The 27567-nt window shown below is 65.0% G+C and overlaps 2 protein-coding genes across 3 annotated transcripts; one reads left to right on the top strand and one right to left on the bottom strand.

Annotated features, from left to right (window-relative positions):
- Positions 1–6384: 6384 nt before the first annotated feature.
- Positions 6385–15780, bottom strand: CYGB (cytoglobin). Its single transcript, XM_045836242.1, has 4 exons — positions 15480–15780; positions 10456–10687; positions 10008–10171; positions 6385–7695 (listed from the first exon to the last, which is right to left on the bottom strand). The coding sequence occupies exons 1-4, from the start codon at positions 15620–15622 to the stop codon at positions 7662–7664; spliced, it is 573 nt and encodes a 190-aa protein (XP_045692198.1). The 5' UTR covers positions 15623–15780; the 3' UTR covers positions 6385–7661.
- A 1468-nt stretch (positions 15781–17248) lies between these two features.
- PRCD (photoreceptor disc component) lies at positions 17249–26938 on the top strand. Of its 2 annotated transcripts, XR_006785360.1 has the most exons (5): positions 17249–18160; positions 18425–18499; positions 20782–20862; positions 21057–21536; positions 25607–26938. XR_006785360.1 is itself a non-coding variant. In XM_045836243.1 (4 exons), exons 1-3 carry the CDS (start codon positions 18087–18089, stop codon positions 20855–20857), a joined length of 225 nt encoding a protein of 74 aa, XP_045692199.1. In that variant the 5' UTR covers positions 17257–18086; the 3' UTR covers positions 20858–20862; positions 25607–26938. The 2 variants fall into 2 exon arrangements, 1 of the variants encoding a protein (XP_045692199.1); XM_045836243.1 differs by lacking the exon at positions 21057–21536 and having other exon boundaries at positions 17257–18160.
- The last annotated feature ends 629 nt before the right edge of the window (positions 26939–27567 follow it).

Raw genomic sequence — 27567 nt, forward strand, 5'->3', positions numbered from 1 at the left:
GTGCGGCTCAGTGGGTTGAGTGCCGGCCTGTGAACCAAAGGGTCAGGGGTTCAATTCCCAGTCAGGGCACATGGCCTGGGTTGTGGGCAGGGTCCCTAGTGGGGGACTCACAACAGGCAACCACACATGGATGTTTCTCTCCCTCTCTTCCTCCCTCCCTTCCCTTCTCTCTAAAAAGAAATAAACTTAAAAAAAAAGACAATTGGTGAATGAAGGGAGAGACTCCAACGTTGTGTGCATTATGCATGGGATTATTACTCCCTATTATTACACCCGTGTAGTCATTACACCCGTGTATAATGAGCATCCTTATTTTTCCCTCAAAAATTTGGGCAAAAAAATGTGCATATGCACAGCAAAACACGACAGTTGTTTATGGCTTTCTGACAAATTACTCCAAAGCTCAGCTGCTGGGAACAACCGTTTATTTATTATCTGGCAGTTTCTGTGGGTCCGGAATCCGGGCGGGGCCTAGTTGGGTCTATAATGGAACTGTTGGTGGGGCCTGCGGTTGATATCTCAAGGCCGCGTGACGGGAGGATCCACTTCCAAGTCCATTGGCAGGTTCCTTGCTGACCGTTGTCCAGAGGCAGGGCCTGCTTTGTGGGCGTGGGACCCGGACAGGCGTGTGGGGCCGGGCTCCGAAGGACCGCGCTGGGTTTGATGCTCTGCTGTGTTTAATTCCTTTCTCTCTGAGCTTGTGTTCCGTGAGCGAAACCCTGCGGGACGAGGGAGTGTGCAGGTGAGCAGAGAGATTCTCCCACACGTGTCTGCCGTCACGCTTCGGGGCTCATTGTCGGGAGCTTCCGAGACCCCGTGAGTGTTGAGTTCTGGGCAGCCCCCGCTGGGTGGGAGTTCAGCGAGATTCTAGGTGAGTACCGGCCTTCCATACAGGGCACAGGTGGCAAACACAAGGCCCGAGGGCCGAATCCGGCTTGTTTCTCCCCAGCGGCAGCACCGAGCTCCTTGCCCCTAGTTAAGGAGCAGTTACATGTATACGATCCTAAAGTTACATTCGGCCTTTTGAAGGCCACCGCGAGGCTGATGTGGCCCCCGGTGAAAATGAGTTCGACAGCCTTGGCCTAGGGTCTTGGCAGAATCAAAAAGGGGAACAGAAACGGCCGGGGAGCTGGCAGCGCCGCCCGCCGTTCCGGGAAGCGAGGACGCCGAGTAAACACAGCACGCCCAGGCCGCGAGACACCAGCGGTGCAAGTGTAACGACTGTGCCGATGAGCCAAGTGTTTTCCTCTTAGCCTTTACAATCTCGCCCCGCCCAACATAAACAGTGGAGTTCGTGCTAACAATTGCACATTCCGTTTCGAAGTCCACGGCATTCATACATGGGATTAAATGGCAACGAGAAAAACCCCGTGAGGGTTTCTCGCAGGAGACCGGGGAGGAAAGGGAAAGGGTTGTCATAGGACAGGAGCCACCTTCCCAGGCCTTGTCTCCCGGAGCTGGCTGCAGCCCTCAAGGCACGACTGGCCCTGACGGCTTTATGAGCCTCTATCCCCAGGCCTAGAAAATCGTCACGAGCTCCCTGAAGGTGCAGAGGCCCCGGGAGCTTGGGAGGTGGGACATGCCAGACCCCAAAGGACCACCCGACCCTGCACCCAAAGGTGGCATCGCAGCAAGCTGCAGCCCAACCGAAACACCCTGCTCTACGACGGCCCCACCACCCCATGAAATCTCCCTGCCCCGACCCCTGGGGGCTGGAGCCGGTGAGACTCAGACCTCTGTGCTCAGCCGTCCCCCTCCCTTGGGAAAGTACAAATAAAACCCTTCCTCTCTGCACTTCCTCCTCCGGGTGAATTCTCTCCTAGCGTGCATCGCCCACCACTCTCACGGTTTGTGTGTGGTGCCTTCGATGACACCCTTTCTCTGGTTTTGAAGCCAGGGCCCACGCCTCCGTCCGTCTGCATTGGCCCCTGGCCACGGCGTTGCTCGCGCTGGCGGCCGCCTCCCCCCTTTACTTCCTGCCTGCGCGGCGGACTCTGCACGGCAGCTCCAGCGTGCGCTGGCCCGGCAGAGGCGTGGGGAGTTTATACGTTTTCCTTATGTTTTCCTTTTTGCCCCAAATGGCCTGCAAGGACCATGTATTGCTTTTGCCATCGTACAAAATCCCTGTTATTTTTAAAGCCATGTATAAAAATATAAAGCGTTATATGATTTTTTAAAAAGATTTTATTTATTTATTTTTAGAGAGGAAAGGAAGGGAGAAAGAGAGAGAGGGAAACCTCAATGTGCGGTTGCTGGGGGCCGTGGCCTGCAACCCAGGCATGTGCCCTGACTGGGAATCGAACCTGCGATGCTTTGGTTCACAGCCCGCGCTCAATCCACTGAGCTACGCCAGCCGGGGGCCGTTATATGATTTTTAACACATACAAAAGACATCTGGAAGATTGGGCGACGGTGATGGATTACAAGTGACTTCTCTCCGAAATGTTATGAAACGCAGCTGAAAAAAATTGTTTTTACGTTACAAAACTGTTTTTAACAACGAACAGTACTGCGTGTTCTGCCTGTGGACTGTCCCACCTGCCATGGGAGGCCGCTCTCCTCCACCTACGCCCACCCCTCCCCCCTCACAGCACCCTCCTCACCAGCTGCAGGGAGCGTGCCTCCCCTCCATGCCGCCCGACCGTACATACGGAGGACCCAGGGCCAGGCCGGCGGTTATTGAGGGCTGTCCCGCTCCAGGGAATTGCTGCTCCCCGGCACCCCGAGAGAGAAAGGGTCAGATTCTCCAATTCCGTTGAGGCTCCCCGGATCCCCGCCACGAGGCCTGACTTCTATGTCTGTCCATGTGCACTGCCCAATTTCAGCTGGTTTAGCTAGAATCCCCCCATTGGGTTCTTCTTGTTTTTCCTTTTAGGATTTTTATTTATTTATTTATTTATTTATAGCGAGAGGGAAAGGGAGGGAGAACGAGAGGAAGAGAAACATCCGTGCGTGGTTGCCTCGCGCGCGCCCCCTACTGGGGACCTGCCCGGCAACGCAGGTCTGTGCCCTGAATTAGCAGGCGGGCCCTCAGTGCACTGAGCCGCAGCAGCCAGAGCGCCCCCCTCTGCGGTTCTTTATCCGCCCCCCAAGGTGACGTCTGACCCACCCCTGGCCAGCCTTGGGCAGGAATCGTGTTAGGTTGGTTTAGGCAGAATCCCCCTGCCCCCTGGTGCTTCCGGGGAGTAACCTTCCACCCACCGCCCACCCCAGCTCCTTGGCTGGAAGTCGCCCCACCCCGCCTGCGCAGGCTGCGGCGGAGTCGAGCCTGCTTGCGTGCTGAGGTCTCCTCTCCCCGGTTGCCACGGTCCTCAGTAAAAATGTCTCTTACGCCTTAACCGCTGTCCGACTCTAGTGTGTCTTTAACAAGTCACCCCGGGCAGACACTGGATGCTCTCTCTTCGAGTTCGTGGCACACATCTCAGGAGTCACGGGCCCTTCCCTTCCCTGAGCACACCCACCCCCACTGCGGGCCCAAGCCCCTCGGCCCCCGCACCCACCCACCGGCTTCTCAGGCAAGCCCCCCACTCACACCGCCCGGAGCGGTGGTCAGCCAGGGCACCCCCACGCGGAGTCCTCTCCGGCCTCAGGAAATGCTCCGCCCCCCGCCCCCCTCCCCCCCGCCGCGCAGCTTCCGCGGTTTTGGCCCAGCTCCTGCCCCCCTGGCCCTCGGTGGGCTCTCCCCTTTACCCCTGACCTCAGGGTCAAAAGCTCCAGGGCTCTGGCTTGCCCCGGCCTCTGTTCCCACACAGTCTCTGCCCAGCGACCTCATCCCCAGTCCCAAGTTCAAGTCCCAGTTCTGACGGCATCACCATGCGTTCCACGTGGACAAGGAAGAACTGTTGCTGTTCTCCTGCCCTTCCCCGGCTACGTCCCCACGGCACAGGGCCACTCCGGCTGCCAAGGAAAGCAGCCTGAGCAAAACCCTCGCGGGCATCCCCAGCTGTCTTCCCTGTCACCCGGCCCCCAATGCACCGGGAATCGTGACTCCCGCCTCCCGAAACTTCCACTGACCCCCGAGTCCCGGACTCCCCCCCCCCACTGCCACTCTGCCCCCCCCCCCCGCCTCCACCCGCACGGCCACCGAGCCGTGTGCTTGCGGAGCTGGTGGGTCACCTCTCAACCCCCTCCCAGTGAGACTCACAAATCAAAATTTTCAACAAAGGCTGTTGTTTGTTTTCATGAGCTTCCGTGGCTGTGGTGCGCCCAGCTGAGTTCGTTCATAAGTGTTGACAAAGGCAAGCCAGCAGCCTGGGCTTGGTGGGGTTTCATACACGGGGTTCCTGTTCCTTTTACGAGAGCATTTATTAAATGTTTCCACTTGGCTCACAATACAGGAGGCCAATTTTCATAAGTATGTATGGGGCTCACAGTTTTTCTTTTGGCCTCAGGCTCAGGTATGGTGCTACCTTCTCTCCAGGCAGGAGGTGGGGGGACCCCTCCCCCAGTTAGGGAAAGTGGGGAGGTCAGGTCGCCTGCCGCAAGGGCAGCAGCTTCCCTGGTGAGGGTTTCGCCATGGCCGGCAGGGGGCGCTGTGGGACCGCCAGCTGGGGAGGAGGCGCAGACTCCGCCAGCTCCCCAGTTCCCGATCCCCGCAGCGCTCACAGCCTGAGCACGCCAGGGGGAGCTGACCCAGTTGCTCAGCTCGCAGAGCACAAAACAAAACCCCGGGCAGAGAGAATGCTCACCTACGCTGTAGCCCCAGCACCCAGCCCGCAGCAGCCCACTCGGGGTCGCCTGGGCCCTGGCCAGCACCAACACTGGACCCGGGGTGCCCCCTCCCTGCAAGCATCCTGCCCCACTCAGGTCTGGGGTGAATCCTTGGTGGCCAGGGTGCTCTCCCTAGAGGGTGGGGAGTGGGGAGAACGTTTCTCAAGGGCTGCATTCTAGAATGACCCCAGTGTGGGCTGGTGCAGAGCCCCTTCCCCACTCTGAAGTGAACCAAATGGAACTGGGGGGGTCTTTCTTCCCAGAGAGACTGGCCCCCACCCCGACTGCTGCTGCCCCCCCCCACCCCCCGCCCCAGTCCCCGTGGCCCGGCCCTCGCCCCATCTGGCTCTGGGTCAGCCTCGCTCACCCGCCCCCGGGACCTGGCCGGGCTCCTGGGTTGCTTCCACTTCCCTTCCCTTGCCCTCTGACCCCTGACATCACCCTGTTCCTTGGCCTCCTGCCTCCTCTGTCGGCGCTCCGGGCTTGTCTCAGCCCAGGCCACCCTGCCTTCCCGTCTTTCCCTCTGCTGCCTCCGGTGGCCGGGCCGTCCGGTGCAGGGGACCTGCCTTGCCAGGAGGGCCTGGAGTTCGCTCCCACTTTCAGTGACAGGTGACCGCGGCTCAGGAAGCCGGCCGAGTGACCCGCCCGAGGTCACGCGGCCACAGGAGGCGGTCGGACCCCCGAGCCCCGCGCTCTGTCCGGCGGCGGCTCGGCCTCCCTGGAGAGGCTTTGCCCACGCCGACCTCTCCCTCCGCACGGGCGCCTCGGCTCACGCCGCTCGCTCTTGGACCGCGTGCCGGCTCTGCTTTCTAAGAGTGCCGTGTATTCATCCTGGGCGTTTCCGGTGCGCACCTCGGCTGTGCCAGGCCCCGGCGGTGACGGCACAGACCGTGCGCGGGGAGTTCCCGGCCTGGGAGACGAGCCCTGTCCTGCATGTCCACAGTCTTCCCAGGCAGCCGGCGGCCCTCCCAAGGGGCAGCGGCTGCTTCCTGCCCGGCCTGCAGCCCCCCCCCCGCCCACCAGGGGTGGTGACCTCCTAGTCCCTCCTCTGAGGGTTGACGCTGCTGACCGTGGCCTCCATCCTGCTCGGGGGCGGGGCAGGCCCAGCCCGGGGCTGTGGGGTGCAGGAGAGGGGTTGGGGAGGGGGCCTGGTTGCTGAGAGCCCAGGGGAGGTGCTGGGATTGAAGACGAGGAGTGCACGCACTTCCTCCCTCCGACACCCAAGGGCCCGCCCACCACAGGAAACGTGAGCGGCGGGCCTGCGCGTCCCTCCCGGACAGATGTCCTCCCCGAACAGCGGGTCAGCAGGGCCCTTCCTTCCGAGGGTCTTCTCCTGGACACCCCCCTTCCTTGTCCCATCCTTGCCAGGGAGGAGAGTTCCAGAACAAAAGATCAAAGCCCCCCCTGACTTTTTTAACCGAGCACAGACAACCTTCCTGTGCCGCCCCCCAAAAGTCCAGCTTCTGGCCTCCTGCCCGGTGCTCTTGGTTAAACAGGCCCGGGCCCCCGACTCAGAGAGGTCCACGACCAGCCAAGGCTGACACACAGTTTTGGAGGGGGTTGCGGGGGGGCTTCCAAGACGAGGTCCCGAGCCCCGAAGTGAGACTCGGAGACAGAAGCGGGGGGGGGGTTGGGGGGGGGGTCAGACGGCAGGAGAGAGAGCGCAGGCGCACGGACACAGCAAGAGGAACCCATTTAATGGCACGGCGGGGGCCGCGCACGGAGGTCAGGGGCTACAAAAGGAGGGCAGGCAGTTACACGGACGGCTGCACGAGGGCGGGACAGGAGGGGACACAGGCACAACAGTCACGGCAGCGACGCATCCCTGGGGACGACACACGTGACCAAGGGGCACCCCCCGAGTGGTCCCCAGCCCCTCGGACCCAGCCCCACAGCCAGGAGGGCGGGGGAGGGCGGCCCTGGGCCCCCGGAGCTCCAGGCTGACACGGAGGTATCCGGTCCTGTCATCATGGTCCCTCCTCCCTCTGGGGCTGTCTTAGTGACAGAAGCAGCCGGGGCTGGCATTAGAGGTTTTTGCCTTTTCACCTCGGCCCCTCCCCCAGCACACCCCTCCTGTCTGGAACTTCTGCCCTCCCCACTCCGGTCTGCCCTTGCCCGTTTCGGAGCCAGGCAGGGCGCCACCCCCCCCCCCCGCCGCAGTGCGGCGTGAAGGTGGGGAGAACCGAACCCTTCTCTCCTCGAAGTGGGGGGCAGGGATGCGGGGAGCTGGTCGCAGAAGGGGCTGCGGCACCCCCGCCCTGCCCGTGCAGGCCCTTGGGTCCTCCCCACGCTGCCCACAGGCCCAGATGCGCTCTGTGCCGATGTGGCCCCCCCATCTTGCCCAGAACACTATGTTCTCTGCCCAGGAGCATGAGCAGGACCCCCCCCCCCATGCCCCCACTCCATGTGCAGACCGGCAGAGCCTCAGCTCCCTGTGTGCCTCCGGGCCCCGCAGATACTCGTGATAGATAGGTCTGTCTATGTTTATATAGGTTGTATATAGAATATATCTGTGTATACGGTGGGTACGTGTGCGCGATGGTCTGGAGAGGCGATGTGGAGACCCGCATGCTGGCCGGGCGGAGGGAAGCAGGACTGGTGCGCGCCAGCCCGCTGCGGCGCGGCGCGCAGACCCGGCCCCGCCTCCCGCCCGCTGGTCAGCGGGGTCTCTCACGGTTAGTAGAAAAGCTAAGAAGAGTGGGCGTGGCTCTTCAAGGAGGAGGAGGGGCCCCACCCCCACAGGCCCCCCGCCGCCCGGTGGGTCAGCATCCAGTGCCACCTCCCGGCGGCTCCCGGCGGGCTGTGGTCAAGGCAGAGGCCTCTTTCCGGGAAGACGAGTCAGGGGTTCCTCCAGCTTCCTTGGCACCCAGAAATGGAGGGTCAAGGAGGGTCTTCAGGACTCGGCCTTCCGCTCAAGGTGCTGCCAGGGAGGGGGGAGGGTGGAAGGGACCCTACGGCCCCGAAGAGGGCAGCGTGGCCGGCGGGCTGTGGACGAGAGACAGGAGACAGAGGTCACAAGGGCACGGACTGGGACCAGGGGCCGTGGGTGGTAGGCGGGGAGGGGTCAGGGGACGCAGGGCAGGACGCTGCAAAGACCCCCCGCACCAGGCAGGTGGAAGCAGCCCAGGAGACCCGGGTTCTCGTCCCCCTTCCTCGGGGGGCCTGCTGGGTGACTCGGGGCCAGTCGGCCGCCCCTCAGAAGCCCAGACCCTTTTCTCTGCCGCGAGAGAGCCTGCCTCGCCTGGCTCGGGGACGGCCGAGGGCCGTGGGCTGTGGGAACACACGTCACAGACCGCGAAGACCCACAGGAACCGTGCGCCCACCCCTTCAGACGGGGACTTAGGAGCTTCCTGCCCGCCACCCCCGCCTGCCTGTCCGGCCACCCATCTTTGCTCCCCACCCCGCCCCCCGCCCCTGCACCCACAAACACGCACACACGCCCTCGAGTGGAGACAGCTCAATAAACAGTGGTGTCTGGCCCACCCCGGTCCCTGATAACAGGAATTGGATGGAGCCTTCTAGAACTCTGCCCTGTCCCTCCCTCCCACACTCCAACTCATCGGGGGCTTGGCAGAGGTTGAGTCTGCAGGCCCCGGCCAGGGGGACACGCCTTCTTGGGGGCCAGCGGTGGGGGGAGGTGTTCGAAGGGACCAGGGGACTATCCCCAGATCTTCGCAGCTGGGGAGGGGGCAGCCCCAAGGCAAGGGGCCCGGCCCCTCTGTCCACAGCCATCCCCACTCAGTCCACGCGGAGAACTGGGCGGATGAGGATACTCCGGCGGTTTCCTAACTCTCGGGGTTTGGTGAGACGTGAGTCCCAGGGGTCCAGCTGGGGCAAGAGAGGGGACGGGCCAGGGCTCAGTGTCGGGAACCTTGTCCATGTGTTTCCAATTCACTGGGGCTTGGACCGGCCAGCTCGCTCGCTCTCTTGCTCTCTCTCTCTCTCCCCAGCCCCTCCAGGCCCCAGGAAAAAAGCCCTTTTCTCTGGAAGCAGGAAGTCTTGTCTCCCGGCTGTAAACAAACTCATCTCTAGCAGCGGAGCCTGCCTGGGGAAAGGCTGGGGAAAGGCGTGGGAGGGCAAGCCCCCTCCCCCACCGACTCCCTCGGCCCCTCGGGGCGGCCCCCGCAGGTGAAGTGCTACCCTGTACGTGTCTCCCTGCGCCTGCCTCCCAGGGCAGGTAAAGCTGTGCCGGCCCCGGCCCCCATCCACCCCGGGTCTGGGGCGGACCAGGGCCCAGCTGTGCCCATCTGGAGCGGCTGCCTGGCTGCAGCCTGCGGTTCAGTTCCGAGGGCTCCGCTCTCCTGGGTGGTGTGGTGCGGGCGGGGGGTGGGGGGGGGGAGGCAGGAGAAGGCAGGGGCCAGTGTGGTCAGTGGAGGGATGGGCTGTCGGAGGCCTAGCCTCCCAAGACTGCCCCGGGGGACCTCCTCTGCGGAGCTGCGCCCGCCGGGAGGCCTGTGAGTTCGAAGTCCAGGGGCCCTCTTGGGCCAGCTCGGACGGAGCCCAGGGAGCAGACGCGGCCTTTTCCATGGGAAACTGCTGGGAATGTTTCCCTGCAGTGCGTGTCCCGAGCTGCTGGCTGACCCCTGCTTCCCATTCCCGCCTCTGCTCCGGCCTCCGCCTCTGCACGGGGCTCCCAGGGCCGGCCGCCCCTGGGGGCCCGCGGAGGCCGGAGTGTTCCCAGCCGCCACGTCTGGGGGCCGGCCCTCCCCTCGTGCTCCACGTCATCTGGAGTCACGGAGGCCGGCCACCCTCCTTGGGCCACCTCCCGGGCCCTCACCCCAGAACCCGGAACCCGGCCTCCAGGGCCAGGCCAGAAGTAAACACCAGGCCGGTGCGTGCGCAGGAGAGTGACACCCGCCCAGGCCCGGGCCTGGCCCTGCAGGCGCCTGTGCACGGGGCCTCGTGACTCTCTTGGCTCCGACCTTGTGGAGCTAGAGGTGGGGACAGTGCTGGTCAGCCTTACGTGAAAACAGACCCACGGGACTGGTGCCCAGGGAGGAAGTGGCCGCGGCCACCCGGCAGCCTCTGGGCTCCACGAGCCAGCCTTCCTGCCAGGACCCCCCAGCCACTGTCTCGGGGTGCTCTGTGAACGCCCCTGCTCTGGCGGGGTGAGGGAGGGGTTGGTAGGGGCTCCCAGCTCTGCGCAGGCAGGAGCAGGGGCCTGGGCTTTTCCAATCGTGCCTGTCCCCAGACCCAGCCTCCTGGAAGCGCTCCTGCCCAGCGGTCACCCCGGGCCCTGGGAGAGATGGGGGACCCGGGGACAGGGGCGGACGTGGCGGGGAGGTGGCGCGTCTCACGTGGTGGCGTTGGGGACCTGCTGTACCCAGCCCACTTCCTTGTAGGCAGCGGTCACGTGGCTGTAGATGAGGCCACGCAGCTTGGCCCAGGCCCTCTGCGTCTCGGGCGGGAAGTCGTTGGCAAACTCCTCGGCGATCACCTCCAGAATGACCCCAGAGAGGATCTGGCGGCAAAGGGAGGAAGGGCGGTAAACGCCTGGGTGCCCCGCACCCCATGCCCCGCGGCCCCTGGCGCCCTTCCCGCCCCTCCTCCCCGGGTGTGGGCGGCTGTTCACGGCCCAACAGTCGGCAGCTTTGGAGCCAGACGCCCCAAGACCCGGCCTGGTGTCCTGCCGCCCCCCACGGCCCCCCTCATGGCCCACGGAGGTGGGTGAGCCTGCAGGTGGCTCGTGGGACCTGGGTGGGGGGCTCTGGAGCAAGCAGGGCAGGTGGTGGGGGCCCGACACACCTTGAAGTACATGGGTTCCACCTTGTGCTTGAGGGCGTGGGCTTTGCCCACCAGGGCGAGCACAGTGGACACCTTCTCGGGGTCGTGCAGGTTCTCCACGACGGTGTTGAGGGCCCCCATGACCCGGCAGGCGTGCTTCCGCAGCTGGGGGCTGCGCTCCATCTCCAGCGGGTCCTCCATGTGCCTGAACTGGCTGAAGTACTGCTTGGCCGACGGGAAGTTCACAAAGAACCTGGCGGGGGGAAGGGGCGGGCGCTGGAGCAGGGCCGCACCGGGGCCGCCCCTGTGAAGTGGCCAGGACGTGGGGGCCGCGGCCTGGGAGGGGAGGGACCCACCCCCACTCCCCCACCCCCCCACCCCACCCCCCACCCCAGTCATTGTTTCCACCGCCCTGCGAGCTGCCCCTCACACACAGGCCCTCCTCTGGCCCGGCTGGCTTGCACGCGGCCCCCCGTTTCTATCCGGGTCATTTCCGTCGGCCGGACTTGCTCGGGCTGGCAGCTCTGCCTCTGCTTTCCCTGCTTCTCGCCTCCTTGCCCAACCCTGCACACCCTCCAAGGCCTGCTCCGGCCACAGCTGAGAGGGTGGGAGGTTTAAGTTTGCAATCGCCGGCCAGTGCGACCTCAGGCAAGGGCTCTTCTGAGCCTCAGTTTCCTCATCTGTGAAATGGGCGTCACGGTTCCTGTCTTGTGCGCTGCGGTGAGGATGAAGGGAGAGGCCGAGTGTGGCCCTCGGCAGCGTGTGGGCTCCTGGGACTCGGCAGACGCCGGCCTGCAGGGCGACCTCGCTGGAGTGCTCTTTACAGAGTAACGCGGGCCGCCCAGGCTCAGGCCTCCCAGACCAGGAGGGAAGCAACGAGACTCCAGCCCTCCCCTCCCAGGCTCTGTCTCTTCCCTCCCTCCTCCGCCCGAAGTGAGTATCGATCGGCCGATGTGATTAAAGACAGCGATTGATTTTACCTGCCTGGCACCGTTGTGAGATTGCTTCTCACCTGGAGGTCTGGCCGCCCCAGCGAGCCGCGCCCTTCCTGGAGCAGACCCCGGGCCTTCCGGGCCCCAGCCTCCCCTCCCCGCACCCCCCCCCCACCCCATCTGGTTCGTCTCGAATAATCTCTCACTCTCGTCACCTCGCTCTCGTGCTCCGACCCAGTGGGCGGCTTCCCGCTGTTTACCGGGCAAAGTCAAAAGTCCCTAACCTTCCACGCCGGCCTTCCCACAAACTGACCGCCCACGGACAGGTCTGCACCTGCTCGTCCGCCACCACGTACACACTCCCCTGCCCCCAAGCCTTCTCCACCTCCCCCCCGCACGCCCAGCAGCTCCATTCAGCGTGGGCAGAAGTCCTCAGGCGTACTAGCTCCCTTCCCACACGGGGAGTGCCTCCCACACCCGGCTTTCCTCTCCCCGGGTGCCGGGCTGGCCCAGGACGGCTGCCTTCTCCCCCAGGCCGTGAGTGGGTTCCCTGCCACCTGTTGCTGGGTGCCACAGCCCACGGGCACAGCCGGGGTCTCCCACACCCAGGGGTCCACGACCCCAGCCCGGGGCCCTGCGGTCTGCAGGAGGACGCGGGCGACCGGGGCTGGACGCCACGGGAGGGATGTCACGACCTCAGCCGGAACTTACATAACAGAACCGCAGCCTCAGAAAACGCAAGGAATGTCTTGGGTCTGCGTTTTCTGGCCGTGTCCCATGGTGACCCCTGTGTGATTGGGGAGCTGATCATTTGCCACACCAACCCTTCGGCCAGAGGTGCAGCCTTGGACCTGAGAGCTGGAACGGATGCAGGAAGGGCAGCCGGCCCAGGTCATCCCGGCCGGGGAAGCTGCTGATGGCCGGGGCGGGGTGGGAGGTGACCAGGACACATCTGCGAAAGCGGGAGAGGGGTCCCGCCCTGCTCCCTGCTGCAGACACACCGGTGAGGGCAGTGGAGGCGAGGAGTCTGAAGGTGCGTGGCAGGTTTTCTGGAGAAGCACGGTAACGAGGGACGGACGGGAAGGGCCCCACCTGTACGCGAGGGCCTCGGGCTCGGCGGCTTCACATCGCCAAGAAACGACCGTTTGCCTGTGCCGGGCGGTTGCAACGTGCAAAGGATCTCCGCCTGTTATTTCACTTAATTACCACGACTATGCAGTTATTACATCCATTTTACGGAGGGGGAGCTACCGGGAAAGGTTTATTGAGCATTTACTACCTGATCTCATTAGTCCTGGCAATACCCTCCTGATCTTCGGCGCTGTCTTATCCCCGCCGTCCGGGTTAGGGACGGGCGCCCACGGTTGCCCAGTGAGGGTGGCGGCAGGGCTGGGAAGGGGCCTGGCAGTCCCTGCTTCCACAGCGTCCCCCACTGCAGTGTGGGGGTGGGGGTCAGGGTAGGGGGTGGCCTGGGACCCAGGTGCGTTTTCCGCCTCAACAACCAGCGCCAGATTTTGGCCCCAAGGAGTGACAGTCTGGGAGCCCCTCTTCTGCGTCAGGGGGGTCTAGGGGCCACGGGCTCTGCTCCTTCGTCCTGGCTTCGCTCCCCAGCCCCTCCGCCTTTTCTCCCAGCCTCCCCACCCCGGCCGGTGCCGCTGGGAGCAGCTGGGCTCTCAGGGGCGGCCGGCCTTCCAGGGGAGCCTGCAGGAGGAGGCTGGTCTGAGTGCGAGGGGAAGGCCGCCCTCCTGGGGTGTGGGTGTTCCCTCTCTGACCCCTGTCTCCTCCCCAGCAGGCAGGGGAGGTGTGGGGTCTGGCTCAGACCCCCGGGCGGCTCCTCCACCGCCGTCAGTGCCGTGGCTGCTAAATCCTGGGGTGCACTGCGGGGTTCAGGGGAGCCTCTGGCCCCAGCCCAGTGGGGAAGGAGAGGGTGAGAGCAACGGTCAGTGGGCTGGTGTCTCAGGCACTCCCTGGGGCCTGTCCTGGTGGATTTTTGTGGGAAGATAGGAGGGGTGGTGACCAAACTGAGAGGCCCACGCTCTGGGGGAGAGTGCTTTGGGACCCCTGAGAAGCTTATCAGTCTTGCCCTTACCCCCTTTAACTGGACCCCCACCACACACACACACACACACACACACACACACACACACTGGCCGGACCCTGGGGCAGAGCAGCAGAAGGGAAGAACAGAACGGAAGGACGGAAGGCCCGGGGGAGTGGGGCCGGCAGGGCTGCGCTGGGCTGGCCTGGGCGCTGGTCAGCAGCACACAGGTGGGCCCTGGTGGAGCGCGGCAGGGGTGACAGCAGGCCAGGTGATGACCGCCGTCTCGGGCCTCCCTCTGAGTCCTGGGCACTTCGGTGGACCCCTCCCCCGGCCCAGCTCCGGCCCCTCTGAGCGTCGGGGATGGGGCTCTGGAAGGGCTCGGAGACAGGAAGAAGACTTCCCGAGGGCTCGGGCTCCTCAGAAACGGCTCAGCTGTTGGGGTTCGGTGCCCTCCTCCGCATGCCCCCGTTTGTGGGGAGGCCGGGTGGTACCCCAGGAGCCGGGTCCGGGACCCACCCCCGTGTTCTCGCTGGCAGACGGCGGGAGGTGGCACAAAGAATCTCCAAGGTGTCTGCCCAGGGGACTCCGTCTCCTTTCCCCTTGGTGGCCCCTGGGTGCGTGCGTGGTGCCCCCCGAGGCCTGGTGGGCCCTGGGCTTGCACAGGGTGGAGGGCGGCCCTCTCTGGGGCAGGCTGTGGCCCTGGGACACCTCTGCCTGCCCGTGTGCCTGTGTGGGCGCCCCCACGGGCGGTCTGCGTCTCTGAACGTCTGATGGCTCTGGGGGGTCTGCAATCCCCCCTTAGCTTCCCCGCCGCCCCCCAGGAGCTGCCCAAACGGCTGCCCTTTCCTCGGGAACCCTCCTCCAACTCCTCGAGAGTGCGTCTTGCTCTCGTTCCCCTGAAATCCGTTTCTTCGTGGAATCAGGGCACATCAGCACGGAGCCAGGGAGGCCCCGGGTTTGGGGGAGGCAGGCGGGAGAGAGTGTGGAGGGGCACGAGGGGTCGGGGACCCGGGGGCCAGGTGTGCACCTCGGCTGCCCTTTCCGGAGCCAAGGTTCGCCCCATCCGCGAGTGGTAACACTGCCCTGCTCTGTCCTAGATTTGGCGGCTTCCCCCGGCTGAGGTCGGGGGCCCCCCCAGCCGCTGGCGCCCCCAGGGACCCGCACGTGCGGGAAGTGGGCACAGATCAGTAGCTGCCGCCTGTTACCAGCCTGTGGGGCTCGGGGACACTTTCTCTATAGGAACGGTGTGAGCACCAGCGTGCGTGTGGGAGAAGAGCGGTATGAGTGTGTAGGGGGTCCCTCCTGGGCCTGGGGTGCCTGAACGGCCCCCTGAACCCCAGACACACGGCCCCTCCGCCCCAGGTCTCGGGGTTCAGGGTGGGGGCCCTGCCTCCTGTCGCTTCTCCCCTGCCCTGCACAGAAACTCAGCAGGAACAGTGTCCTAGGGGACTCTGCTTCTCCACTCACCTGGGCCCCACCTGGGGGCGCCCTGCGGGCCCGCCCCCTGGGGGCGGGAAGGGGCTGCGGGGAAAACGGACCGCGCAGCCTCTGCTCCTTCTGACCTCTATTTTCTTGCCCTTTGCTCTGCTCTCCCATGAGGCTCTGAATTCTTTCAAGGGGTTGAGTGGGTCGAGGGCTCCGCTCTTCTCTGTCCTCCCCATGGGCTGAGCCTCAGTTCTCCCTTCTCTCAAATGGGGAGCCCCCACGGAAGCCCCCCTCAAGGGCCGGTGGAACGTGTGTGCACAGCAGCTCGGCTGGGAGGCGGGGGCCGCGGGCGAGGGGGGCACGGCTGGCGGAGCCTGGAGTTCTGAGGCCAGGGAGAGGAGGGGGACCAGGCGCCCTCCTTCTGCATCCGCTCCCTAGTTCCCGATGAGCCCCGAGCCCAGGGGCAGGGGGCACTCAGTCAGAGCTTTGCCCACCCAAGGCGCCCCGCGCTGCCGGTACCCGCCCGCCCGACCCCAGTCGCATCTGGGGAGGTGGCGCCGGAGCTCGGACCGGGCCGAGCCCGCCCCTGCCCGGAGCCGCTGCCGGTTTCCCTCCTCCGGGCCCGGCGGAGCTGGGGCGACACCTACCTCACCAGGATGGCCACCCCCACGTCCTCGCAGTTGGCATAGAGCCGGGCCCACGTAGCCTGCACCGCCTTCCTCTCCGCCTCGGACAGCTCCTCGCTCCGCTCCCTGCGCTCAATCTCCATCTCGCCCGGCACTTTCTCCATAGGCAGCACCAAGCTCAGCCCGGCTTCGGCGGCGGCGGCGGCGGGGCGCGGGGCGCGGGGAGCCGGGGCCGGCTGCGTGCGCGGCGGGCGGGCGAGGGGTAGAGCGCGCCGGAGGAGGGAGCGTGTCTGTGCGCGCCGCGTGTGTGTGTGTGTGTGTGTGTGTGTGTGTCTGCGCGCAGGGTATATGTGCGGGGGGCGGGGGACCGCGAGCGGGGGCGGGGATGTGGTCTGATAGAAAAATGTGGAAAAAAAAAAAACCAAAACAAATTCGCTCCAAACCCCCAACCCCGCGTGTCTGAGCCCATTTTTGCAAGGTGAGGGCTGGACAGGGTGGGGGCGACGGGCGGGCACTCGCCCGCCCTCCCGCAGGGACCCCACGGAGTTTGACCGCGGGGCGGGGCTGAGACGTGGGTGTGGCGGCCGGGCTGGGGGGTCCCGGGAAGAGGGGCGGTCACGCGGCGCGGGGCGGGGCGAGGCGCGCGCTCCGGAGTGCGCCCCGCCGGGTGCGGGGCAGGGGGCCCCGCGGCCCCGCTCACGCTGCGGTCGGTGTCCCGACGCGTGCGTGTGTGCACCCTTCACGCTGCGGGGAACTGCCTCAAAGTCACAGACTTCCAGGCGTTTGCGGTGTGGTCGCCCGCCCAAGGGGAGGACGCGAGCCTCTCTCGCAGCGCCTCGGTCGGATCTGCGCTCCCGCGGACTCCTGGCCTCTCCCGAGCGGGCGGCTGGGGCCGGTGGCGCCGCTCGGAGTTCCGGACGCGGGGCACTGGACGGTCAGGGCTGGGTCGTCTCCCTGCCCCGGTGCCTGATGAGGGGATAGGAGACCGCTGTCAAACTTGAGCGCCAGACGCCAGCGCCCCCTTTACTTCCGTCCAGCGCCCCCTGCCCCTCTGTAAACACCCATGTCCTCGGAAATAGAGGTCCCTGGTGGCTGATGAACGACACAGTCGGCCAACAACCAGGCACTGCCCCGAATTCGGGCCCTGGCGGGGCAAAGTCCGGAGGACAGGCAGCCGGGCTGGATGACGCAGACCTGGGAGGGTCAGGAGGTCTTGGGGAGGCCCGGACTGCTGGAGGCATCTCAGCCACCGAGGCCCCTGTTATAGAGGGGCTCTGGGGTGCTGGTGGCCCTGCTCAGGGAGATGTGAGTGCTGTCGGCCCAGAGGCGGGGACTGGGCCTGTGAGAGCCGCAGGGTTCCCACCCTGCCAGCTGCCCACTCAGTCCCGGCACAGCCAGGTCCCCCCTCTGACTCCCAGCGGAAGCCCGACGCCAGACCCGGCCGCAGCGGCGGCTCCTCGGGACCACGTGACCGCTCATTCCGGGTGTGTCCCGTTCCCCAAGGCTCCCTGGTGACCCTGCCCTTCTCCAGACACTGTGACCCGCTGCTCAAGGATTGCAAGAGGTCGCCTCTCCTCGTCAGCTCTGGCTTATGCGTCTATTTCAAAATTCACATTTCAAAGGAGCGGGCCCCAAGTGCCGCCCCGGCTCTGACCATGCCCTTGGCCCTTGAGGTTCAGGGCGTTCCTGGAATCCTGGGCCGGTGGCCCGCGGACATGCCTCATCTCCCCGGCGGCGGCGGGAAGGGAAATCTACCCTTCCTGCCGGGGTCTTGGAGAGAGGGGGTTTCGGTGTCTTAGACCCTCTGAGACCCACGTCCTCACTCGGGTCCCCGCTGCCTTGCCTCCTGCCTCACACCCGCCTGGGCCGAGGCAGAGCCCAGCCCGCCACACTGGGCTGCCTCCCAGAGCCAGCGTGGTGGCCCCGGCCCTGTCACGGGGACGTGGAAAGAAAGTAGAGGAAATCTTGTTTGGGTTTATTTCCATCTCATCCTTCACACGTTTTCCACGTGCCCGTGGGGCAGGACCGTGTTGGGTGGCAGGGGACAGAATTTTTACGTGGACGAGTAGATCTGTGTCTCCGGTGCGGAGGGGACACAGGTGGTGTCTGGGGAGGGCAGTCCAGAGGGTGGGACGGAACCGCTCGGCCAGCCCCTACTCCTTGTCCTTCCAGCTTCATCCCCGCTGCTCCTCTGCTACCCTTCCTCGAGCACCTGCAAGTCCCCATGTCCCCAGCTCCTCTCTGAAGCTTCCCCAGACACTTCCAACTCCCCACGTGCCCTGTGGGTGCCTGTAATCGCCCGTGTCACTCGGCTGTGGCCACTGTTTAACCTTCCAGCGCCTCCGTCCGGGCTATCCGCCTCCGGAGGGCCAGGCCCGGGTCTCGGTCTGTCTACGTCCAGAGTAGACTGAGGTCAGCTGACCCTGCCCTGGGGGGACACCCCGGGCCCAGGGAGGTTCGCCGGGCTCCACAAGGTCAGGTCTGCTGATCCCAGTAATCAGCTTGAGGCTTCTAATCCCTCACCGGCAGGAACCTCGGGACGCAGGGCAGAGGCTCGGGAGGGCCGGCAGGGGCCATCTTGGCCTTCTCCCGCAGGCTCCGTCCGGGAGGGGATGGGGCGGTCGAGCCATGTGTACCACCCTCCTCCTGCTCAGCACCTTGGCGGCGCTCTGGCGCCGGCGATTCGCCAACCGGGTCCAACCGTGAGAAACCGCCTGGGCCACCAGTGGGGCGGGGGGAGGGGGCAGCTGCGTGGCTGAGCTGCAGGTGGGCAGGGGCTGCCTGGATCCCCAGCGGGGCTGGGAGGGTTTGCAAGGACCCCCCTCAGAGTAGGGCACCTGGAGCTGCTCAGAGACATTGGCCGCCGCCTCCAGACCCACAGCCCATAGAGGTGGGGCCCGGGAGGAGCAGAAGGGGGGTCTGGGGTCTGGCCCACAGCTCTTCCTGCCCGCCCTTCCCTCCCACAGAGAGCCCAGCGAAGTTGGAGTCGGTGGGGCGGTGGAGGGCAGCAGCGTGGACACAGACCCCCAGTCCTCCGGCAGGTAAGGCAGAGGAGAGTCTGGGCGGAGGAGGGAGGGTGCTGCCCAGGCGGCTGCCGCTGTCCCCTGTCCCTGTCTGCGCCAGGGGACGTTCACGGATGTGCCGGCGCCTGCCCTGTCTGATGGCCCCTGGCCCCCCTGTTCGCCTGGCGGGCAGGCTCAGTGTCTGTGTGGTCCAGTCGGGAGCGGGAGCCCCCCAGCCTCCCCCCCCCCCCCCCCGGACCAGAGCTGCTGCCCGAGAGGCTGGCCCCCAGGGCCCTCCTGCAGCAGGCTCAGCGGGATTGGAGAGGGGATGAGGCAGAAGCAGCTCCTCCGGCTGTGCCTGCCTCCCCTTCCCCTCCCTCTCCGGCTGCGTCCGCCCAGCTTCAGCGGCTCCGCTGCCCGGGCCTCCAGCAGGATTCGCTGTCCAGTCCCCAATAGAAGGCGCAGGAGGAGCATGACGTCATCGGCGCTGGGCGCCATTGGCTGGGCAGCCCCCTCGGGCAGGCCGCTGTCTCCAGTGGCCGGAAAGTTAACTCTTCCCTAGGCAGAGGCCGTGTGGCCCTGGCCGGGGGTGAAGTTCGGGGCACTTCCGGACTTTCCTTCCCCGGGGGACCAGTGTCCTTGGATGGGAGGGGCTCTCAGGTCCATCAAGACACAGAAAAATCAACAGATGTCGATTCGGAACATGCTGTTTGAGAGGTTCCTCTGCGCCTGGGGCCCACCTAGTGAGGGAGGCCTGTCCGAAGAGGGACATTCTCTCTCCTGCAGCAGCATCTGCTGGGCCCTGGCACTGCCTGTGCCCCTCTCTCCCAGTGAAGCAGAGGGCATGGTGCCCGTGGGCTCCCGGGCCCCTGGGAGAAGGGTGTTCCCCCACGGGGCTCAGGCGGCCGAGGCAGACAGCAGGCGTGCGCCCCAGCGCACCCCTATGTCTCTGTGGGCTCCCCGTGGCGGCAGTGGGGCCCGGCAAGCCGAGAGGACCTGGGTGTTTATGTCTGGCCCTGTCTCCCAGTGCCGATGTCAGAAGGCCCACTGCAAGGTGCGAGGCGTGTGTGGACAAGAGAGGCACTTCTGTGACACCCTCCTGGACACCGAGGCCAGCGGAGATGGCCGCAGCCGTGCTGGATTAGCGCGGTGGCTGGGTCGGGCCGCCGTGTATAGAGTGGCCGTCACCGGGCCTCGCACATGGAGGCCCTCCAATGCTGACCGGTCCTCGCCGCACAGTCCGGTCTGGCGTCGGGCAGAGTTGGAACGCCAGCTCCTCTGCCACTGCCCGCGAGCCTGGGCAGACTGCGCAGTCTCTGCCTTCCTACGTAAACCCGCGGCAAGGCCCGAGGCGGCAGCAGCGAGGCTGCTGTGCGGCTGACACCAGCGGCTGACACCGAGCTGCTGTTGGAGAGCCCGCCGCATGGGGGCGCTGCTCCGAGAACTCCGCCTACCTCTGGTCCCTGTCGGAACCTCACGCCGGACCGGGCTCTGCTCTCCCCCTTGCAGGGGTTGCCCGTCAGGGCCTCCATCTCCGCAGCAGCGGCCGAGGGCTGGCAGGACAAGGGCCCTGTCTGGTGAAGGGTGGAGGGGATGAGAGACAGGGGCACCCAAGTCACTTGCTCAAGGTCATCCACCGGATCTGTGGCTGACGTGGGGCTGACGGGCCCCTCCCATCAGGCGGTCTCTCTCCTCTGTGACATGGGCCTGGGCCTCCTGTTGGGAGAGGAAAGGCCCACCTGGAGCCCTCCGGCCAGGCCTGGCCTCGTGCGACCTGGCCACAAGGAAGACTTGGGGACCCAGATGACTGGAAAAGTGGTTCCGACATCCAATCCCTCCTGCTCCCGCTGATGGTGGCCGCCGTGGAGGGCTGCTGGCCGCGGGTGGGAGGAGGGGTGAACTTTCTGCCCTCCGATTCCAGTCGTCAGTTCCGGCTGGTTCCTAGGGTGTCCTGCCCCTGAACGTGGGGTGGGGCCAACCCCAGACTCTCCCCACACACTGCTAGTCCGGTCCGCCCTCCCTCCACCCCGGGACCCGGGGGTGAGACCAGGCGCACTGCCTCCTTGGAGCGGGCTGATGCCCGGTGCTCACCGGTGACGCGGCGCCATGGTGCGGGCGGCAAGGACCCTGTTGTCGCTGCAACACACTCGCTCATCCGGGAGCACATGTCGGATGTCACGAGACTGATCTCACCTGAAAACTGCGACTGAGGAGCACAGAGACACGCAGCCGAGCCTGCTGGGAGTCTTCCTCGGCGCTCTCTCAGGGAGCAGCCCCTGCCTCCCTGCCATCCTCCGACTCCGGTGCTTCTCTCTGTGCAGGAGGACAGCGCCGCTGGAGGAAGCCCTTACCTCTGCGGGCAGAGCTCAGCCTGGGGAACTGGGGTCGGCCGGCTGAGGCAGGTAGGCTGGTGCACGCCCTGGAGGGCCGGGGGCCGGGCCGGGGGCCGGGCCGGGGCTGAGGAAGGAACGGGGTACAGGCCTGGCCACATGAGAGCAGAACAGGCCACGGTAGCCTTGTGGCCATCGCCGGGGCGGAGGGCAGGCGGTGGACTCCCTGTACCAGCTCCCCCCGGAACCCGTCTGTCCCCTGCCAGGTGGCGAGGGTCAGCGTTGATTGAGAGCGCCACGTGGGATCTCGACAGCGTTTTCTAGGCTCGGGGACAAGGCAGTGCTGGGGCACTTACTTCTAAGGAGAGGGCACTCTGGCATGTCCACTCGGCAGTGCAAGCCCCCCTCCCCAGTGTGGGACAAAGTGCTGTCCAGTTTGGTGTTCCATGTCAGCTCAGCTCCTGGTTTGCCCCGGACCAGGCCTGGTGTGGGGTGGGGGTGGGGGTGCAGAGAGGCTCGCTGCTCCGGGACGGGCTCCCTTCCTGGGGTCCCCTCTGTGAGCTCTGCAGCCGGCAGCCCAGGCCGGGGCAGGACCAGGGGCAGACTCTGTGTACCACGGACGGGCGTCCTGCTGGCAGTCTCCCTGAGTCCTCACGGCGCCACAGACACCGCTCTCGCTGTCGGCCGCGGTTTGGACACGAGGGAACACGGAGAGGCCAACCCATTAGCCCGGTGCCGGCTAGCGCGTGAGTGGGGGACCGGGGCTCCCACAGAGGCCCCCCTGCCCACACCTGGACGTTCGAGGCCGCTCCATGCGGGAAGGGGTTTCCCGGCCCGGCCGCCCCTCTGGCAGCTCGGGAGCCACACCGCTGGACCTCTGCTGTGGTCCAGGGCCCTGTGGTGTCTGTCGGCCGCCGTGGCACCCACTTCCCGCAGCACCGGCCTGTCCCCGGGCCCCAGCGCTCACCCGGCCACTGGCTGCTCTGTTGAACTGATCAGGGAGACGTGCGGTTGGCTCTGTGACCCCTGTGCCCGCAGCGGGACGGAAGCCACCCCCCCCGCTGTCCTCCGAGAGTTTTCTGAGCATGTGTGTGCACGTGTGTGCGTGCGTGCGTGTTCCAAACGGGCAGTAGTAGAGTGTGGGAAGGGGACAGGCGTGACGCTCGTGTTTGTCAGCCCGCCGACTGCGCGGGAAGCATGGAGGCCTCCGTTGCCCCCTGCCGCTCTGCCATTTCTTCCCAGCTGGGCCCCGGTGTGGAGGGGAGGTGAGAGCAGACTTCCGCTCCTGCTCGCGGGGATCCGGGCTCAGCCCCTGCAGGCAGCGGCCCCCGACTGTCTCCTGCGGCCGTTCAGCATCTTCCCAAGCCTCCCCTCCCAGCCCCCCGCCCGCCCCCCCTCCCCCAAGCTGCCAGGTCTCTGCCCAGCAGGCCCCTGCCTCTGACTCTGCGCAAGCAGGAGCCGGAGGAGTTCTCTAGACAGCAGCGCCTCCCCGCTGAAGGGGAGGGAGGGGAGGGAGAGAGACGGGGGGGGTGGGGGGGACCACGCTGAAGCCGTGGGGGCAGGGCTGCGGGAGCCTGGCAGCTCTGTGGGAGCCCCCCCCAAGAAGTAGGGCGGGCGGAGGCAGGGATGAGTCTCACCAGGGGACCGAGCTCTGTGCTGGGGCCACGTCAGCACGCCCCTGCCCGCCTGACAGCGGCCCTGAGCCTGAGCCACCTGTCCCTGCCCCTGTCGGCCTGTCTGTGTCCTGGGCGGCCCGGCCTCCCTGGTGACGGGCTGTCGGGCGGAGGGCCAGAGGGCACTGTTCCCAGACTGTCTGTGCTCCCCGAGCCCATCTCTGCATCCAGTCTCCGATCTATTGGCCCCGTGCCTGTCACTTCAGCCTGGCCTCTGCTCTCTGCCATGTCCAAGTTGCCTGTCTCCTTCCCCGGGTCGGAGGAACTGTCAGGCCAAGGGCAGCCGGCTGCACCGGGGCTGGCTCCCGGCCCAGACACACAGCCCCAAGGTGACGCCCCTTTGCAGCAGCGTTCTGAGGACCTGCTCCGGAGATGGTGGCTCCTCCAGGGACCCATTCGGGATTCAGGGAGGGAAGGAGAGGCAGGGACGGGGGTGGTGGGGGATGTGCCTGCCCAGGCCAGGAGGCTGCAGCCCTGACAGCAGGCCTTGTGGGCTGGGAGGGGGGCTCTCTCCTCTAGGGTGCAGGCTGCTGCGTGGGAGTGGGTTGCTTACACCCCCCCACACCCAGCCCACGCTCGCCTCTTGTGCCGCCTCCCCAGCCCGGGCCTGTCTGCACTGTCTGCACAGCAAGCGGCCTCCCTCGGCCCAGAACTCCTCTAGGAGGCTGCCCAGGACTGAGCGCCCCCCCCCTCCCCCTGCCAGCCTGCTGTCACCTGTCACAGGGGTGGTGTGAAGCCCATTGAGAGGGGGGGTGGGCGCAATGGCCCCAAGGGGCTAAGTCCCTCTCTTCTCCTAGTTCCTTGGAAAGAGCCGCTGCTTGGAAACAGGAGTAGGAAGGCCAGGTGCACGGCAGACCGACCGGAACAGGAGGGAGGGGTTGAGGGCATGTGGGGAGACAGCTGGGGCGGGGGGCGGGGGGCGGGGTCGCCCAGCCCGTCTCGTAGAGGCGGGGTGCGGGTTAAATCAGGGGAGGCGTGTGAAGCGCACAGAACACGAAGCGTGGCTGCCTGGGCCCTGCCAGTTGCTGAGCAAGGGGTGATCTCGACAATCCGCAGGCTCCGAACAGCCGGAGCCGCTCGCCCCCTCGCCCCACGGGCGGCCCTTCCTGCCCTGGCTTTCCACGCGCCCAACAGCTGGGCGAGGGGACATTCTGACGCGGACTGGAGGGCAGCGGAGATGCCCCTGCTGGGTGGGAGGCAGCTCGGAGGGCCCAGCACCCCGCAAGAGAGCACCGCGTTGCCTCTGTGAGCCCAGACCCCCATCCCAACCTGCAGCCGGGGTGGGGGGGAGGGCGGTCTCGGCCTGGACACCTCCCCAGCAACCAGCTCTGCTTCCGGGCACGACTCTGAGCTCCCGGAGAGGGCAGGAGGCGGCTGCCCTGGTGTCCCCATTCTCCCCTGAATGCTAATCTCACCGCCGCTGAGTGACAGGGAGAAGGCTGCTCAGAGCAGCAGGGTGGCCGAGGGCAGCAGCCCAGACCAGGGAGGTGCCGCTCTCGGCCACTTCTGTGCCCGGGACTCGGGGTTGCTGCCAATCTCCCCCAGAGCCTGGCACGTGACCAGAGAGCCCAGGCAGGGGCAGGGAGAGTCGCAGACAAGGGAAGCTGCTGTAGCTGCTGCAGCTGTCCTGCGCCACCCTAGGGTGCAAAGGCCACCTCAGGGAGTCCTTGCCCTTCCCGGACACATGCAAGTGGGCAGAGTGGCCCTGGAGGAGGGTAGGCAGCTGAGGCCCTGGCCTCGATGGGACGAGCATGTGCCCGACCGGAGGCAGGCACGAGGGCGTGGGAGCAGGGCACCCGCTGGTCCCGCAGGCCCCCAGCGTCGGGGTCCTCGCTGTTGGGAAGAAGCCCGAGGCCCTGAGCTGGAGGAGAGCGATGCTTCCTTGGGAGCCTCAGAGGGAGAATGGCCAAGTGGTTCGCACCGTGGTTTACATGAACATAATGATAATGATTACTGCTAATATTAGTAATAATGGGTGTCATGTCTTAAACATTTATGAGGTGCCAGGGCTTTACTTATGAGCACCGTCCTGTTTATGGGGCAGGAGCCGCTGTCTTCCTCCTTCACCCAGGAAGGACAGTGAAGTTCACAGGGTTTCTTCAAGGTCGCTCACAGCTAGCGGTGAGGCCAGGACTGCTAGGTTCGTGGCAGGGTGAGGCCAAAGCTCGTGAAGCTGTTGGGATACAAGGGACCTGAGTCTAGAGCTGGGTGTGACCCGCCCCCCAGGGCCCAGGAGAGAGCGCTGCCGCCCCCCCCCACACACACACACCTTGGGCGACACCGCTGCAGGGGGGCCGGCGGGGTTGGCAGGTTATCCCGCGGCTCTCCCTCCGGGGGCTCATCATTCCAGGGCAGACCAGACCCGGGGCCATGAAGGACTGTCCTTGCTGGCCCGTGAGGGGAGAGAGGCAGCTGCCGCTGCAGGCCCCGCCATGCCCCTCGGGGAGGAAGCAGGGGCAGGCAGGGATGGCAATGAGGTCACCGCTTGCAGGCACTTGGTTGCCTCCTACAGCTCCGGGGAGGGGTGGGGGTGGGGGTGGGGGTGGGGCGGGGGGAGGAGGCGCTTGAGAGAAAGGCTTTGTGTTGCCGGGGAAGCAGGGCGTGGGGATCTATCGATGGAGGGGGCAGTTTCAGAGGGACCGGCTGCCTTACTCTGGAAATGAGGTCTTGTGTCCAGGGACTGCAGACCCTCTCCGTGGGGTACACACGCCCCCTAGTGGGGGTTAAGACTCGAGGGTGGCTGAGAGGCATGTTAAAGATTTCCTGAGGACTTTGACCTAAGAGCCAGGGGAGGACTGGTCAGTGCCGGCTCTGCGTGGACACACACACACACACACACACACACACACCCCTAATACCGTACGTAGGAACCAGCTGACCTAAGCATTAGAAAATCAGTTTATTTATCCCACTGGTCACTGGCTTAACCAGCACGTGTTCGGAGCCCCAGCGAGGCCGCAGGGGGTGCCTGGGGCGGAGGGTGACCTCGAGGGAAGAGACGGTGCCCGCCCCGCGGGAGGTCCCGCAGAAAGACGCCCGCGCAGGAAGCCCAGTCCTGCCCCCTCAGCTGCCGCCAGGCCCCGCAACCCTTCCTTCCCCGGACCTCCATCTCTCCCCATCTAACCAGCGTGTGTTGAACCCAGGTGCGCTGGTGCTGAGGCCAGAGAGAAGTGCCGGCCGTCTTCCAGAAGAGAGCGGCCTGGACAAACGAAAGGGGTGAGCCCCTGGGGGCCCCACGGAGTGGCCCGATCAAAAGGGACTTCAGCCGACTGTCTGCAGGTGCCGGGGCCTGCTCACTCCGCCGGCACGTGGAGCGCCTGGGTGCCCGCGCCTGTGGGTGCAAAGTGAATTAAGACTTCCTTCCGCGCGCAAGAGACAGACACCTGCCAACAGGCAGCACGCAGGGCGGCGGCCTGTGACGGCCTCGGCGTCTGCCCCAGACGGCTCCTGCCTGTGGCTCGGGGGCTGGCGCGGGGGGGGGGGCACCCAAGGGCCCACAGGGCTCTCCGAGGTGAGGAGAGGGTGCTCCTAAGGACGCACGCAGATCAATGGGGCCCGAAAACAGACGCCACGAAGGCAACTCGGTGGACAAAGGCAAGTCCTCTCATCAGGCTACGAAAAGCAACAAAAATAAAAGAAGAATGATTCATTGGACTTGATCAACCTTCTTGGAAAGACTGGGAGAAAACACTTGTCAAGAGAATATCTGAGGAAAGACGTGCATCCAGAATATCTAAATAACTTTTACAACTTAGTATCTGAAAAAGAGCCCGTAAAAAGGGGGAGGGTCTTAATCACAAAAAAGTGTACACGTGGCCAATAAACACACAGCAAGACGCTTGCCGTGCTCAGTCACCAGGGAGCTGCGGATCAGGAATCTCAAGGCCCTGCCGCAGGCCCCCCCAAGAATGGAGGCGCCCCCCCCACCCCCCGGGGGAGGACTGACGGGACAGGTGGGACGAGGGGGCGGGGCAGCGCTCCGCGTCACGTGTGCTCGGGAAACCAACGGGCTTGGCAGCTCCCCGTGACTTGACCCAGGAGATCTGACAATTCGTGTTCCCCGAAACTTCTGCACAAAAATGTCCACAGCAGCTTCATTAGTACCAGCTCTAACGTGGAAACAACCCCAATACGCAGCCACGTGTGAACGGATCAACAAATGGTGGTATGTTCGCATAATGGAATAATCGTCAGAAACAAAAAGGAAATGGGCTACTGATGTAAGCCGTCATGCGGAATATTGAGAAAAGCCAGACATGAAAGGATACCCACTGTGTGAATCCGTGTATGTGAAATTCTAGCACAGGCTGAACTAATCCACAGTGACAGAAAGCAGATCGGCGGGTGCCTGGGGCGGGGGTTGGAGGAGGGGCCTGTCTGTAACACGGCAGGAAGGTGCTCTCTGGAGTGACGACAGGTCCTAAATTGTAACTTGGGTTGTGGGTACATGGGTGAATACATTTATTGGACCACTGGACGGTACATTTTGTGTGTTTTTTTTAACAAAAATTTTATTTATTTGTTTTTAGAGAGAGGAAGGAGGGAGAAAGAGAGGGAGAGAAGCATCCGTGTGTGGTTGCCTCTTGCACGCCCCCTACTGGGGACCTGGCCCGCAACCCAGGCATGGGCCCTGACTGGGAATTGAACCTGTGACCCTTTGGTTCGCAGGCTGGCTCTCAGTCCCCTGAGCCACACCAGCCAGGGCTGGACTGTACATTTTAAATGGATGTACTTTACGGTAAATTATACCTCAATAAAGATGACTAAAGAGTTAAAAAGAGCCCTGGCTGGTGTAGCTCAGTGGATTGGGTGCTGTCCTGTGAACCAAAGGGTCGCCAGTTCCATCCCAGTCAGGGCACATGCCTGGGGTGCGGGCCAGGTTCCCAGATGCAGGTTTGAGAGAGGCAACTGTATCTCTCACACATCCCTGTTTTTCTCCTTTTCTTCCTTCCTTCCCATCTCTCTAAAAATAAAACGTTTTAAAAAGTCATCATTTATCATCAGGGAAAAAAAAAAAGACTTAAAAAGAAACAATCCAAGAACGAAGATCTGATCCTTGTCTTACTCATGGTCTGGTGGAAAAGCCAGACATGAAAACAACCAT

The sequence above is a fragment of the Phyllostomus hastatus genome, unplaced genomic scaffold (genome assembly GCF_019186645.2).
Source record: "Phyllostomus hastatus isolate PE091 unplaced genomic scaffold, TTU_PhHast_1.1 phas_contig_210, whole genome shotgun sequence".
NCBI classification, from domain to species: domain Eukaryota; kingdom Metazoa; phylum Chordata; class Mammalia; order Chiroptera; family Phyllostomidae; genus Phyllostomus; species Phyllostomus hastatus.

Bases quoted from the DNA above. Each gene is read 5' to 3' on its own strand.
- CYGB (XM_045836242.1), bottom strand. From the start codon at position 15,622: ATGGAGAAAGTGCCGGGCGAGATGGAGATTGAGCGCAGGGAGCGGAGC. The intron at 10,172-10,455 runs GTGTGTCGGGCC...CTTTGCCGCCAG, and splicing joins TGGAACCCATGTACTTCAAG to ATCCTCTCTGGGGTCATTCT. The intron at 7,696-10,007 runs GTGAGACGCGCC...TCTCGTCCACAG, and splicing joins CAGGTCCCCAACGCCACCAC to CCCGCCGGCCACGCTGCCCT.
- PRCD (XM_045836243.1), top strand. From the start codon at position 18,087: ATGTGTACCACCCTCCTCCTGCTCAGCACCTTGGCGGCGCTCTGGCGC. The intron at 18,161-18,424 runs GTGAGAAACCGC...TCCCTCCCACAG, and splicing joins TTCGCCAACCGGGTCCAACC to AGAGCCCAGCGAAGTTGGAG. The intron at 18,500-20,781 runs GTAAGGCAGAGG...CTCTCTGTGCAG, and splicing joins GACCCCCAGTCCTCCGGCAG to GAGGACAGCGCCGCTGGAGG.